Here is a 16594-nt window from a genome sequence, read left to right on the forward strand (position 1 = left end):
CATAAGTGTAATATCTTAATTAAAATAATAAAAAAGAAAGATTTAAATTCAATATAATTTAATATGTAGTCTTTTAAATTATATTTAAAAATGTTGAAACTTTGAATTTCTTTATTGAAATGTACTTTTTAGGCATTAAATTGTTTTATGGAATAATTTAAATTAATCATTTGTATATTCAAAGGTTGAATTTGTTGTTTTATTCAATAGCGGAATTTTTTTTTAAAAAATGCATTATTTTCCAAAATGAATATTTTTTTGTTTGCACACATTGAGTTAGTTATTGTAATTCGAAATGTAATTTGAAATGTTTAGGTTTGTTTAAACATTGAATTCAATAATTTTCATTTTAAAAGATTTAATTGAGTTTTAGAACATTATTTTTAAAATATCATTTAAAGTATATATGTTGGGATATTCTTATTCGAAAAAAAGAAGAAAAAAAGTTCTAAATTCAATATTATTTAATTTGTAATATTTTAAATTCAATATGATTTAATTTGTAATATTTTAAATTCAATATGATTTAATTTGTAATATTTTAAATTTAATATTATTTAATTTGTAGTCTTTTAAATTAAATATGATTTAATTTGTAATATTTTAAATTCAATATGATTTAATTTGTAATATTTTAAATTCAATATGATTTAATTTGTAATCTTTTAAATTCAACATTATTTAATTGTAGTCTTTTAAATTCAATATGATTTAATTTGTAATATTTTAAATTCAACATTATTTAATTGTAGTCTTTTAAATTCAATATGATTTAATTTGTAATATTTTAAATTAAATATTATTTAATTTGTAATCTTTTAAATTCAATATGATTTAATTTGTAATATTTTAAATTCAATATGATTTAATTTGTAATCTTTTAAATTCAACATTATTTAATTGTAGTCTTTTAAATTCAATATGATTTAATTTGTAATATTTTAAATTCAATATGATTTAATTTGTAATCTTTTAAATTCAATATGATTTAATTTGTAATCTTTTAAATTCAACATTATTTAATTGTAGTCTTTTAAATTCAATAGTATTTAATTTGTAGTATTTTAAATTCAATATTATTTAATTTGTAATATTTTAAATTCAATATGATTTAATTTGTAATATTTTAAATTCAATATTATTTAATTTGTAATCTTTTAAATTCAACATTATTTAATTGTAGTCTTTTAAATTCAATAGTATTTAATTTGTAGACTTTTAAATTCAATATAAAATGTTGTGATAATACTTGTGCGTCAAAACCAACACTTTTACATCGATTTAAAAAGTCTACGGCTTCAAAAATATGGAACTTAGAAAAATCTTTCTATTTTTTAAATAAAACATATTCAAAGTTTGAACATTTGACCATCAAACATTCTGACGATACACTTCCATAGACTTGTTTGTGAAGAATTAGCGACATCAAATAAGACGGAAGATAAACACTAAATCTAAACACACACAAAAATCTAAATACACACAAATAAACACGTTTTTTTTTTTTTCCGCAGGAATTACGAGTCGCTTCCTCAATTAGGAAAACACACACACACTCCTGACAGATGGAACATGCTCCTCCATATCTGCTCCTCATAAGAAGGACGGCCGCCTCCAATATCAATTACCCCTCGTCCAGGGGGGGAGGCGGGGGAGGTTATGGGGGAGAAAAGGGGGCACAGGGAGGAGGGTCTAATCTCTAATTAGATTTCCTGGTCTACTTGGCTGCTGAAAGAGGACAAGAGCTCGTTTCACAGCTTTTAAAAAAAGGACTTGAGGAGAATAATGAGCTTCTCCTTCTCTTCTCCTCCTCCTCCTAATAACCGTGAAAGCGTCCCTGGACGACCAGACCATAATATCTCGCAATCTCAACAATCGCCGCGAGTTTAGTGGAGAGAACGCCGAGGTTCCGCGACCGCGGAGCCGAGAAAGAAGTGTTTACTTGGCAGCCTGACGCAGCCGCTGGACGCGCAGCAGGGCCTCGTCGCGCTCCTCGTTGGCCCTCAGGAGCCGAGACATCAGGGCCTGGTCGCGCTCCTTCTGGGAGCTCAGCACCTCCTGCAGCAGCCCTGAGGAGAGAGAGACCCCGGAGGCGTCAAAGAAAGCGTGAGAAGAACCAGGACGGCAGGAGTAAGAGGAGGGGTTTGTGAACGACAACAAACGAGTGTCGCTCGCTGTGATAGAATGATGACGTTATGATCAAACATTTGAACTAAATCGACTAAAAAAAACCTCTTGGTTATAAAATATCAACTTGAAAGAAGCTTTAGCTGATAAATAATCTTATTTTTGAATTTATTTGAAACCAGACCCGGATCATAGACTTGTTTTTGTGGCTGAAAATTCAGATTTAATGTCTCAACCTTTTATCCGGCAGCTGCTGTAGAAGTCTTTTGATGACATTCTGTGACGTCGTAATAAAAGGCAAACATTTAGTGTCAGTGTTTAACGCCGTTTAAATACGAGAGGAACAAAGAGCGAGAATTCCGAACCGCTCTAGTAGAAGAACTCACATTTCCCCGACAGAAAGGGTCTAAAATGTCTGCTTTTGCAGACGATGCATTAGTGTCTAAACAAGAAGGATCGTCTCGCCTGCAGTTCATACAAAACTCTGAGCCGATGTAGTAGAAGAACTCACATTTCTCCAATCCCTTAAAAGTCCTTAAAATTCTGGTTCTTACTTTCAGATCTATTCATGGTCAGACCTTCCATCAGTAGATTCTGATCCAGACTTACACCCCAGCTCGGGCTCTGAGGTCTGTGGATCGGAATCTACTGATGGTTCCTGAACTTCAGGACCAGAGGAGAGAAATCCTTCCAGACTGTTGCTCCTAAGCTTTGGAACCATCTCTGTGTTTGATGATCTACTGACTCCTTCAAGAAACATCTGTGTTTGATGATCTACTGACTCCTTCAAGAAACATCTGTGTTTGATGATCTACTGACTCCTTCAAGAAACATCTCTGTGTTTGATGATCTACTGACTCCTTCAAGAAACATCTGTGTTTGATGATCTACTGACTCCTTCAAGAAACATCTGTGTTTGCTGATCTACTGACTCCTTCAAGAAACATCTCTGTGTTTGATGATCTACTGACTCCTTCAAGAAACATCTGTGTTTGATGATCTACTGACTCCTTCAAGAAACATCTCTGTGTTTGATGATCTACTGACTCCTTCAAGAAACATCTGTGTTTGATGATCTACTGACTCCTTCAAGAAACATCTGTGTTTGATGATCTACTGACTCCTTCAAGAAACACCTGTGTTTGATGATCTACTGACTCCTTCAAGAAACATCTGTGTTTGATGATCTACTGACTCCTTCAAGAAACATCTGTGTTTGATGATCTACTGACTCCTTCAAGAAACATCTCTGTGTTTGATGATCTACTGACTCCTTCAAGAAACATCTGTGTTTGATGATCTACTGACTCCTTCAAGAAACATCTGTGTTTGATGATCTACTGACTCCTTCAAGAAACATCTGTGTTTGATGATCTACTGACTCCTTCAAGAAACATCTGTGTTTGATGATCTACTGACTCCTTCAAGAAACATCTGTGTTTGATGATCTACTGACTCCTTCAAGAAACATCTGTGTTTGATGATCTACTGACTCCTTCAAGAAACATCTCAAGACACTTTTATTTGAGCTTTTCCCTGATTTTCTGAGACTTCTGTGTTTATCTTTTGTGTCTTGATCTTTTATAGTTTATATTTTACTGTGTATTGTTTTGATTGTTAAAGCACCTTGTGACCCTGGTCTGGCAAGATCTTTACAAATGAGCCAGATTCCATATCGTATATCGTAATATTCTTGACTCCTTGTGTTAATTGAGTTTAACCCCCTCGATCTGAACCGATACATTTTCAATTTCTTTTTCCTTTTTTTTAGGAGTGAAGAAAGAAACACTCATTTTATAAACCAAATTTTAGAAGTTACATTTAAAAAAAAAAACAACAACTTTAGATTGAATTGTCACTTTGCTATCAATACTGTTTATTAAAATTTTAATTAAATTATTTTAAAAAACAACATCGGCACCAAAAAAAAATGCTCATTTGCTCAAGTTCAAACAATTCATTTCTTAATTACAATTAAAAAAATAAAACTTGAAAAATTGAATTTAGTTTGAAATGGTTACGTTTTTGCACCTTATTGTTAAAGGCGTAGAGTGTAAATAGATACAGTTAAAAGATATTTTAATGGTTTTAATTAAGCGTAGAACTAAATTCAAGTGAATAAAAACTAGTGCTGTGTCTCAAATCGCATACTAGCGTACTCAAAGTTAGTATTTTTAGTGCGTTAGTGCGTCTCAATTCTTAGTATGCGAAATTTAGTGCGCCATGCACACTAAAGTGGCGTACTAACACGCCCACAAAACTGAGCATGGTTCGATGGACACTAAACACACTAAACAGCCGCCATCTTAGTGACGTTTTAAACGGAAGTTACGTCATATATATATATATATATATATGTATATATATATATATTCATATACTTACAGGTGTATTTTCCGCAGCAGTAGGAGGATCAACACGTCTTTGCTGCTGATACCAGCTTAAATATCTCGCGATTATTTCGATTCTCATATTTTTTCTTTATTTCTTTTCCCAAACTTGCAAAACGTGCTGCCAGCAGGTGGCGATAGCGTTCAAACAGCTGGTTGAAACATCGTTAAATAGAAGTAGAAGAAGAAGCTGTCGCGTCATTTCCTGTTAGTGTGTAGCAGCAGAGTTTGATTTGAGACATACTATCTGTGGAGGATTAGTTACTAGTTAGTACGTACACTATCCTGATGCATACTAACTTCTAGCATACTAAGAGAAGTATGCGATTTGAGACACAGCACAGGTATTTTTAACCAGGAAGCGTCTCACCTCCAGGCCCCTCCCACTCATCCGTCAGCTCCGCCTCCACCTCCCTGCGCTGCAGATCTTCCTCCTTGAGGACCAGTTGATGGTGGAGCTGTGAAGACCAGACGCCACGAGTCATGAAGCCAGAAGAGCGAGGACGGGTCAAGGACACAAGTCTCACTCTCTTGTTGATGTCCCTCAGAGCGTCCAGCTCCTTCAGCAGCAGAGGGACGTCCTTGTGTCGCTCTGACGTCTCGCTGGAAGACAATAAATCCAAGCCGTCGGGTTGAATCCGGCGCCGGTCGGTGACGAGGTTTAATAATGTGTAATTCTCCTCGTCTTCACCTTAAAGGTCAGGCTGCTTCTTAGCGTAATAACGGCGGCGGGTAAATATGGCTGACACTGTCTCCGGTTAATTGACTGACGGGATATTATGGGCTGCTTCGCCTCCGTTGCTTTTACCCCTCGTTCTATTCCTGAGTCAAATCAAAACCGCGGCTCCGCTTTATAGGTCACGAGTCGCACGCCGTCGGTTCGAGACAAAAGAAGCAAAAAACAAGCAGCGGAGAAAGTTAGTGAAAGGTTACGACTTCATGAAGTTACCGAGATCGTTACACAATCCATTCTTTTACTAATTTACCTTTTTTTCTAGTGATTTTGGCAACTTTTCCTTGATTTTCTGCGACTCTTGTGTTTGTCTCGGTGGAGTCTTGATCTTTTAAGTTTGTATTTTATTGAATATTTATCGAATGTTTAAGATCTTTGTGACCCTGGTCTAGAAATATGACTTACTGACTTTAAATCACTTTAAGTTTTCCATGAATTTATTGATCTAGATGTAAAATAAATAGAGAAATAAAGTCAAAACCGTCAGAAATTTGAATAATTGGAACATTTTTTTCCAATTTAAAAAGTTAAACAAACAAAAATGATCGTGTCATCAACTGTAAGGTTTAGAGGACGAACAAAAACGTTTTTATTTTATTTATAAATCTGTTAGATCTTCCCCGGTTTAATTCAGGTTCAGAACCGGCATGTGTACTGCAACAGTCTAAACTGGGGCCCAGTATCTGTGTCTATAATGTGAACAACAATAATCTCAAATAATACATTAAAACTATTATAAACAACCTGTTTTACAGGAGTGTTTAGCTTGACATCAACTTTATTTATATGTGTATTTATAAAATTCACAATTATATAAATAGTCATGGGATACAAAATAACAGTATTTCTATGATAAATAGTTCTTAATTGTGTAAGTATATCTTTGATTGAATGTTTATATGCATGAATCTTATTTATTTACATCATATTAGCCTTATATGTATAGTAAAAATCTAGTTTTTTTTGTCAGTTTTTAGTTAGTGCTATAATATTTCATTGTTAAAATTATAGAAAATAATAATTGACATTAGTATTTCACTCCTGAAATAATTCTGTAAATTATCTTGCATTTTGTATATAAAAAAAAACAAAAACAAAAAAAAAACCTTTAAAATTTTTTTCAATTTTTAAACTTGTCATCTTGTGATTATTCAATAATTTAATTTATCTCGAGATACTTTAAATAATACTTGATAAGAGAAGAAAAAAAAACAGCAAATCAAGATGAGCGACATCAGCGAGGAAAACTTCCTTTCAACCAGCAGAAACCTCGAGCAGAACCAGACTCAGTGATAACGGCCTCCTGCTGTGACCGGCTGGGAGACAGAAGAGAAGTTTTTCAAATTCCTCACCTGTGGTCTGGGAGGCCCTGCGGACCACCAGCGAGTCCAGGACTCTCGGTGGGTCTCCGGGCTCCAGGAGAACCTGGTGTGAGGAGGTCCACCTCCATGTCGGTGAAGTTGAGCTGAGACAACAACCTGCGAGGCAGCGGCGAGACGAGCGAGAGGGACGGAGGGGAGACGGGTGAGGCAGACCTCCTGTAGACGGGTGGAGAGACCGGGGAGGCGGACCTCCTCTGGGACAGAGGGGAGACGGGTGAGGCAGACCTCCTGACAGGTGAGGCAGACCTCCTGACAGGGGAGGGAGACCTCTTGTAGGAGACCGGAGGGGAGACGGATCTGGAGTGAGACGGGTGAGCCGGAGGTGAGGTGGATCTTCTGTGAGAGGCTGAGAGACAAACAGGAAGCACAGGTCAGGCTCGTGTCATCTCAGGGTCCAGGTGACCCGAGGGTGCGAAAACAAATGTGTTGGTGGTATCCCTTGTGTCTTCTCTGGGTCAAAGGTCAACAACTTTCCTGGCTTCAAAAAATACAGATGGCAGCAGTCATTACGTCCTCCGAAGCTAAAGGAGGAACGAAAGCACTAGCAATCCTGGCTATGACTGAGGACGAGAGGATACAGTTGAGGCTTTTAAAGCTGAAGTACTGGACAATACTACACATATATACTTGTTACTACACTATCACAACACCAGAGTCTAGTACTGGACAATACTACACATATATACTTGTTACTACACTATCACAACACCAGAGTCAAGTACTGGACAATACTACACATATATACTTGTTACTACACTATCACAACACCAGAGTCAAGTACTGGACAATACTACAAATATATACTTGTTTACTACACTATCACAACACCAGAGTCAAGTACTGGACAATACTACACATATATACTTGTTACTACACTATCACAACACCAGAGTCAAGTACTGGACAATACTACAAATATATACTTGTTTACTACACTATCACAACACCAGAGTCAAGTACTGGACAATACTACACATATATAATTGTTACTACACTATCACAACACCAGAGTCAAGTACTGGACAATACTACACATATATCCTTGTTACTACACTATCACAACACCAGAGTCAAGTACCGGACAATACTACACATATATCCTTGTTACTACACTATCACAACACCAGAGTCAAGTACTGGACAATACTACACATATATCCTTGTTACTACACTATCACAACACCAGAGTCAAGTACTGGACAATACTACACATATATACTTGTTACTACACTATCACAACACCAGAGTCTAGTACTGGACAATACTACACATATATACTTGTTACTACACTATCACAACACCAGAGTCAAGTACTGGACAATACTACACATATATACTTGTTACCACACTATCACAACACCAGAGTCAAGTACTGGACAATACTACACATATATACTTGTTACTACATTATCACAACACCAGAGTCAAGTACTGGACAATACTACACATATATACTTGTTACTACACTATCACAACACCAGAGTCAAGTACTGGACAATACTACACATATATACGTGTTACTACACTATCACAACACCAGAGTCAAGTACTGGACAATACTCCACATATATACTTGTTACTACACTATCACAACACCAGAGTCAAGTACTGGACAATACTACACATATATACTTGTTACTACAGTATCCTGATATATGGTATCATTGCTACTGTATTGTGATACGTATTGTATCTTCAGATTCTTACCAACACACTCTGGTCACGTAAGAATCAAGTGGTACCTTGAGAAGAGATCCTCTGGTCTGGACTGGTGCTGGACCTGAAGTCAAACCAGGAGATTGAGTGTGAATCATGGAACCCTGAAGACGACACTCACCTGCTGGAGTCGGGCAGAGTCAGTCTGGCAGGTGAAGGAAGACGCCGCCGCAGCTCCTCGTTCACTCGAGGGTTTCCTGCGCCACAAACACAAGTCCGTAATCCTGGTCTCATCAGCAGAACAAACACATCTTAACCACGCTTTAGCAGATGACCAATCGCGGGCGAGAACCGAGGTGAAATTAAAACAGTCGCACTTCCCCGCGTTTAACATTCGTTAATTTGTCTGAGTCAACAAAACACACCGAGGTGGATTTTCGTGAAGACTCACAGATGAACGGCGGCGATTACGACGACAACAAGAGACGCGTCGCTGCGTTCGGTTAAGTTGTTGTGTCAGGTTGTTACACAAATACATACAACACTAAAGTACATCTTTGGATTCACTTTTCACAGGAGTTCCTCTGACGAGAAAAGTACTGAGTCAGTTCTGGACTCTCATTTGGATCCCGGTCCAGATCCCGGGTTCTCTTTGAAACAGTGAAACTTTTTGTGTCTCTGATCTTCTTGTGGACTCAGAGCTTCTTATTATTCATGTACAATTACAGATGTGATAATGTGCCTAAATCCTCCTAAATGACCGTTCATGCTTTGGCGCTCGCTTTGAAGTCTCGTCAAAGATGGAAAAATCTGCGGAAAAAAAGGGAAAATTCAAAGGCCAATCAGGGGCCCAATCTAAGTCCACCAATGAGGGAGGAGGGGGAGGCGTGGACCCCCCCTCTGGTGTAATATCAGCTAAAGTCCATTAATTTTTTAAGCTGTATTTAATACATTTTGTGCCGCGCGGAGAGCAGAAAGTTTGGTGTGCCGCGTGTTCCAGCTGACTGCATGAATATTAATGACGGCGTCGGCCTGATTAAATGAGCTTCGACTCAAATCCAACACAATCCGGCTCTGATCCGCCCCGTCGTGCCGCCGCCGCCGCCACTCGCATGAATTTAGACGCCAACATTAAGCAGCCAAGAGCAGCAACTTAAAGAACACACACACTGTAAATACGCACGGCTCGGGGAAAAACGCTTTTTTTTGGGGGCCTGAAGTCGTGGCAACAGTTTTGAGCTTCACCTGGAGCCCCGACATCCTGGCACTTAAAACAACAACGTCCGCTCGTATTTGTTTGAAGATGCTTTTGTTTTTGACATTTTCTGATCCGTGACGATCATCGGATGAAGATGAAACGTACATTAAAAGCTACTTTTTTTTTCTCTGACCTTCTGTTTTAATGAAGTACTTTAAATTGATTTTTATAAAGTTAAATAAAAAAATATTTCTCCTTCTACCTTGTATCTCTACAAACATAAGGTAAAAGGTAAAACTTTATTGATCCCTCAGGAGGTCTCCTTCGGGAAATTGTTTTTTCCAGTAGCCAACAATTTTTCATAAACAATAAAAAATAATACATAAAAAATAAAATAAGCAAAGAACATAAGAGGAAGAACAATCTGACACAATCTAAGTATAAAGATAAAGACAAAGAACATGACTTTGTCTCTGAATATTTCCTCACAAACTTTATTCTTTTGAAAGTCATTAAAACCATTAAACAACACTTTTTCTAATTAAATAGCAAAACAATAATTATTATCAAATTAAATACTTTTTTTTTTTCTATATTTCAAGAAAACAATGAGTCTGGTTTTGCTCAAGGTTTCTGCCTTTTATAAGGACGTTTTTTTTCTCGCCACTGTTACTTATTGTGATCAAACCGTTTTTCTTTTCTATTATAAAGTGTTATTTTTTGTGTTAGACGTATATCTACATTTGATGAAAAACAACACAATGAGATTTTTAACAAAGTTATAACATCTAAAAGTTGGTTTAAAAAAAATGACAATCCTCATTTTAAACATAAAGCATTAGTGGAGACACAAAATGTAACTCTAACTGAAAGAGTGACATGAAAAATCAGTTTTTAAAAGCGAAATAAATAATATAACAATGTTTATAATTATCCTTTAAATATGTTGCAGAAATTGTGTCAATAAATGATGCAAATATATATATATATTTTTAATTTCAAGAACGAAAACAAATCTATATATCGATTGTTACGGGAGTCGAACCAGAGGGTTTATGTAATCATTGTTGTTTTCAAGACCAATTTTGGACCCAAAGGGTCGGAGCTCACAACACACAGCACAAGCCGCACAAACACACACACACACACACACACACACACACAGTAGATTAAAATATCAGAGACAAAGGAGAGAGTGAATGAAGAGAGCGAGGGAGAAGACACTCGTGTGAACGGGCTTTAATCTGCAGTGTGGGTGGTCTACACACACACACACACACACACACACACACACACACACGCACGCACACAAACACACATGCATGCAAACACAAACGCACGCAATGGTACACACACTCTTTGTGTCGTCGATCAGGGTGGCCGACTAACTCTATTTGGACAATCTATTCATTTCTGTGTGTTGGAATGTGTGTGTGCGCGTGTGTAGGTGTGTGTGTGTGTGAGTGTGTGTGTGCAGCAGCTGCTGAAAGTGCAGGTTTATTAGCTCACAACACACGCTTTGATCGACATTGTTTTGTGAGGCTCATGAATATTATTAGCGTGGCCTGCAGGAGGTGCTGGTCCTCCCTCGAACATGATGGACTTGACCTGCTGTTATCAGCGCGTTTGTCATGGTGACACACACGCACACAGAGTGTGTGTAGATGAGGATGATGATGATGATGATGAAGATGATGATGATGATGTGTAGAAATGTGTGTGTGTGCTGGTTTGTCTCGGATCCAAGTCGAGACTGGAGGACAGACGCCGGATTATCTCTTGAGCTTAATCAAGACTCACTGTTTCGATTTGATGCAGAAACGACAAATAATCGAAGATAAAAATGTTTCGAGATACATTTGTGACACTTGGACCAACAAGGACTGTTTGAGATGTTTTAAGAAATTATTAAAATGAAATTTAATCGTTTGATCGTTTGATTCCATTGAATAAAACACTCTGGAAACACACGAGTGACAGAAAAGTACACAACACACACCATGCAACAAAAAATGTATACAATTGTGAAGTGAAAGACTATTTGAAGTACACAATATGAACAAAGTGACCACGTTCTTGATAGTACTTTACTGATCATTCAAGTATAAAACATTTTGAAGGTAAGAAAAAAAATGTAATTAAATTTTTTATTTAAAGGATAAATAACCAGAAAAGGACATTTTTTCACTTTCACTTTCTTAAATATATTATTAAAAAAGGCTTCAAATCTCATAGTAAAACCCATTTGAAAAAAACAACATTGATGAAAAATAAACCTTCTTATAACAACTTAATAAATGAAGCCAGTCAAGTTAAAATAGCTTGGATTAAAGTACATTAAACGCATCATTATCTCTAAACAGAACCTGATAAATAAATGATGCCATCATTGACAGGAAGTGACTTCAAGGTCAAGGACCTCCAGGTGTTCAGAACCTTCAGAACAAACAAAAAAACACCAACATGAGGGGAGATCCGACCATAGAGGATTATGGGAAACTGTTGACTTTGCTCTCCAGAACATTTTGATCCTCTTTTGTTAACATTCGCGCTTCATTAAAGGAAAGTCAAACTCCAAATTGACTGAAATCCTCCAGAGTGATTTACACAACAGATTACAGGCGACACATCCGGCCATGTTGGATCCTCTTATCACCAGATTACAGATACAAAGGAGCACGAGGACCGATGGAGTGGATGCGACGTTTACCGAAGAGTCGACCGACGGACCCTTTTGATTCGTCGACGCCCTCAAGAACTTGATATTGATCCAAACTGTTGATGACTTTTCCAGATTATTTCTGCATAAATTCTTCTTTTTTATATAGAATATTAGTTTTTTTGAATGTCGTTTCTTTTGGTAATAAAAAAAAATACATATATTATATTATATATTAATATATTTTATCGTCTCTTATTATATCCCCCCCTTTGCAATATCATTTTGGGGATATTTTATCTGCTATATTCAAGGCCAACTTGTGACCTTTCTGTGTTGACTTGTATGTTCTCCACGTGTCGCGTGGGTTTACTCCGGACACTCCGGTTTCCTCCCACAGTCCAAAAACATACAGGGGTTGATTGAGAACTTGAGGGAAATTGTCCATAAGTATGAGTGTGTATGTGAATGGTTGTCTGTCTTTGTGTGTGTCCTGAGACAGACTGACGTCCTGTCCAGGGTGTCCCCTGCCTCTCGCCCTATGACACTGGGATAGACTCCAGTCTCCCCAATAAGGGATAAAGCAATAGAAAATGAATGAATGATAATACTTGACCAAATATTTAATAAATGTATAATATAATAATTTACCTGAAATATCCTTTATGTAGAAACATTTTTCTCTTATAAATTTACCCGAGAATTGTCTTTTGTTGTCTTCGTTCGGTCGAGTAATACAGACTCTTTTAAAATCTTTATAAAAACAGAAACAAAATTGTCATTACTAGTAGATCAAACTTATACATTGCGTTACTTTACGAAGCACATTTTTCAATGAACCAAAACGGGAAAAGACTGAAATGAAATGATGCACCTACAGGTTTTTTGGTCCTGATATGAAACCTGATAAAATCGAAGAAGTTCATCTTAAGAAACAGGAGGTTTCTGCTCATGGAGCTACATCGCCCTCTGGTGGAGAAAAGGAATTTTTGCTGCGTTGAATAACAAACGTTATTAAAAAGAATTCCAATGTTATTATTTCTGCTGGTGTGGACACAAGTAGTTGTTGTTGTCGTGGTTTACCTGTGTACATGTCAACCAGAGAGTCTCTCAGGTCTTTGCTGGGCGTCCATGGCGACGGGCCGGCCTCTTCTAAATCCACTAAATTGCTTTCTCTGGAAATAAAAAACACGTTAACATCACATTAGATTATCGCATGTGAACATGAGATCAACCACAAATATAAAGAATTAATAGCAGCCGTTAAATAAAGATAATGTTTGAGAAGGTTCACGTCTTTGTCACAAACCATCCTTCATTAGAAACAATAGTTAAAAATGTGAGGTGTTGACACAAGAAACTGCCGCAGTATTGATCGATGTTTAGTCATTTCTATCCGTGTTTTATTCACTATGGCAGCACATGACGGACGATTAATCAGATGAAACATCTATAAAAGTGACAGAATTAACTTTGCATCAAAAATGCAACAATTTAAAGAGTAAAACCACAGGATTATTCGACATAAACCTATTTCCCTTACCTGCTGACGAGCTGCAGCTCCAGGTTGAACATCTTCCTCTTGACTCTCTGCAGAGCAAACTCAACATCCGCAGCTCGACGGTTCGATGCCATCAACGTATCCCCCCGTTATCGCCGAGAAATCACCCCCGAGGGTCGCCGCGACAACCCAAACTCAACTACAACACTTCCAGGTCGACGGCGCGCCATTGGACGGCGAGAATCAACTCGACCGTGACCAGGTTGAATTATTGATGAGTCGACATTATCGGGTGTCGGTTTTTACTCGAGGTCTAGGGCTGGAAGAGTTAAAGTCATCGAGGTACAGTTAAAGTATTTCCTGAATCTTAACCTGAGAAATGTATTTGTAGACTTTTAAATTCATCTTTTGAATCATTCCTCGAAGCACCATCGTGGCGGGGAAAGGGAGGCAGCCAAGCAACACCTCAGCAGGGCTTTGTTTTTTGGACGGTGTGAGGATCCAGAACGTCAATGAAGGACAAGAACACAAACAAGTGAAATATGAACAAAGATTTATTGAGAACCATCATTTGAAGATTCAAGGTTTAGTTTCCACTTCCTGCAGCAGCTTCTCCAGCAGCTCCTCGTCCACCCGATGTTTCATGACGAAGCGTCCGTCCAGGTGGAAGACGGGAATGTCCCACTTGTACTTGTCGAACCAGTCTCTGTTCTCCGGGCGACTGATGTCCACCTGTGCGAAGACGAACTGCACCGGAGACAGAGATTCAAACGAGTCAACGTTTGAGGAGGAGGTTCTGAAAGTGGATCAGGACTCACTCGGTGTCGGAACGGCTGCAGAACCTCTTTGGCTTCGTCGCACAACGAACACGGATCCTGAAGATCAAGACGTCAGTTTCATCAACGTGACAAAAAAAGCATGCGTTTCTATGACGATGACGCGTTCGTTTCCATATAAAGATCATTTGAGGTTACATACAAAACTGTCATCTTAATTCTAAATATAAAACATTTACGAGTTAACGCAGTTTAAATAGTACATTAATAACATCGCTATAATGAAGAGGATGGTTATCATGACTACCACACACACACACACACACACACCACAACATGCCGTTAGTCAGGTGTAAGCACAGATGTGTCGTTGATAAACACACAAACGGTTACCTTGGTGTACAGAGTGAGCACGGGTAAGGGGCGCCGGCAGTAATGTCTTAAAGTTTGCCAAGTCTTCGCGATAAACATGTTAGTTCTGGGAAAGAAAGAGAAGGAATCAGACACTGACCTACAGAGACGACATCACGACAATCCTCGTCCAAAGTTGCTTCCTTTGTTTCTCTTCCTCGCAGGTAGAAAATGATGAAATGACGGTCAAATCGTTTTTTTTTTTGAAGCCTCGCCTCGGAGCCCATGGTGAGATGAGATTAAAAACCGTATAACTCTTGACCACTAGATGGCGTGTGCGCACAAAAAAAAACGCTTTCACGCAAGTCAGTAATAGTTATTTGTAAAGGTCTTTTCTAGACCAGGGTCACAAAGTGCTTTAACAATAACAATACACAGTAAAAATATATACTTTAAAATATCAAGACACGTAATAAGACAAACACAGGAGTCTCAGAAAATCCGTGAAAAACACAAATAAAATTGTCTTAAAAGGAGTCAGTAGATCATCAGTAGATTCTGATCCACAGACCTCAGAGCCCGAACTGGGGTGTAAGGCTGGATCAGATCACAGATGGAAGGTCTGACCATGAATAGATCTGAAAGTAAGAACCAGATTTTTTTTTAATTGATCCTGAAAGAAACTGGCAGCCAGTGAAGAGTTTTAAGGATCATAGAAATGTGAGTTCTTCTACTAGAGCGGCTCAGAATTCTTGGCTGCAGAGTTTTGTATGAACTGCAGGCGAGATGATCCTTCTTGTTTAGACACCAAAATAAACTGTTACAATAGTATAAACGTGTCAGTTGTGTTCAGTGTTGAACTAGAGACATGTCTTTGTCAAATACAACAGGTTTCTCAGGCTCAGTTTGACCTAAGTCACCCAAGTACTGACTCAACCCTAGAACCTTATCATCAGGAATAACCAGAGTTTCAACATGGTTGTCAACACATTATTTTCCAGTAACTAAGACAAATTTAATTTGTTTTATTTATCACATTGTTGTTCATCGTGTTTCTTTTTTCTATCACCTGGTGAGTCAGTCACACGCCCACTAGTGTTCGTACAATAAATAGAAATAAACCAGTCCTTGCTAAAGTTAACTACTCCCTTATTATCTGTACAATGACAACAATACATTTCCAGTTTTACACCGTTTTGTAACCAACAAAAAATCCCCAGGTAACAACAAGGTTACTTTTCTTTATTTCTATTCTTGTTCTCCGGCTTGGAACTCAGTTCTTTAAGCCTAAAGTCAATGTTATTTGTAAAAGCTGTGATTTACGGACAATGAAATACTTGTTTATCTTTCTTAAAACCACACAATCATGTGACACCATCAGTTTAGAAACTCTACTGTCAGGTTTAAAAGTCCATGTTTCAGATTCTTTCTCTTGAGAGACGAAAAAAACGTAACTTTTTGTCGAACTTTAAGTTTAGTGAGTTCACCTGAAGTTAACCTGTCGTTAGCCTGTTAGCATGTTAGCTCCTGGGTTAAGACATCGTCGTCGCTCAGACTCACCGACAAAAGACGTCCCTCGGTCCAAACTTCAGTCCAGATCCAACGAAAAACTGTCGTTTTAAAAATGCAACATTTGAAGTTTATCTCGATTCGTGACGTGAAGAAGTACTTTAACTCTTCTCTGATGGAAGCGTTTCTTCTTCTACGCTATTTTTCTTGCACGTTTCTGACAGAGCGCCGCCTGCGCACCGGAGGTTTGTTATTATTATTATTATTATTTGTTCTGCGCCAGTTTAACTCGCAATAAAGTAATAAAACTAT

General features: G+C 37.8%; 1 protein-coding gene across 1 annotated transcript in view; it reads right to left on the reverse strand.

Annotated features, from left to right (window-relative positions):
* The window catches only part of mipol1 (mirror-image polydactyly 1), a 39496-nt gene extending 23014 nt beyond the window's left edge, over window positions 1–16482 (reverse strand). The window contains exons 1-12 of the mRNA XM_087780395.1: window positions 16334–16482; window positions 14816–14900; window positions 14465–14521; window positions 14235–14393; window positions 13689–13735; window positions 13229–13320; window positions 8470–8545; window positions 8375–8412; window positions 6603–6978; window positions 5045–5120; window positions 4888–4975; window positions 1943–2069 (exon numbers count right to left, since the gene is read on the reverse strand). Of these exons, the coding sequence (XP_087636521.1) occupies window positions 1943–2069; window positions 4888–4975; window positions 5045–5120; window positions 6603–6978; window positions 8375–8412; window positions 8470–8545; window positions 13229–13320; window positions 13689–13735; window positions 14235–14393; window positions 14465–14521; window positions 14816–14893 (1214 nt within the window). The 5' untranslated portion in view covers window positions 14894–14900; window positions 16334–16482. The remainder of the gene's footprint in view (window positions 1–1942; window positions 2070–4887; window positions 4976–5044; window positions 5121–6602; window positions 6979–8374; window positions 8413–8469; window positions 8546–13228; window positions 13321–13688; window positions 13736–14234; window positions 14394–14464; window positions 14522–14815; window positions 14901–16333) is intronic.
* Window positions 16483–16594: the final 112 nt, after the last annotated feature.

This window comes from Callionymus lyra, chromosome 18 (genome assembly GCF_982586985.1).
Source record: "Callionymus lyra chromosome 18, fCalLyr1.hap1.1, whole genome shotgun sequence".
Classification (NCBI taxonomy): domain Eukaryota; kingdom Metazoa; phylum Chordata; class Actinopteri; order Syngnathiformes; family Callionymidae; genus Callionymus; species Callionymus lyra.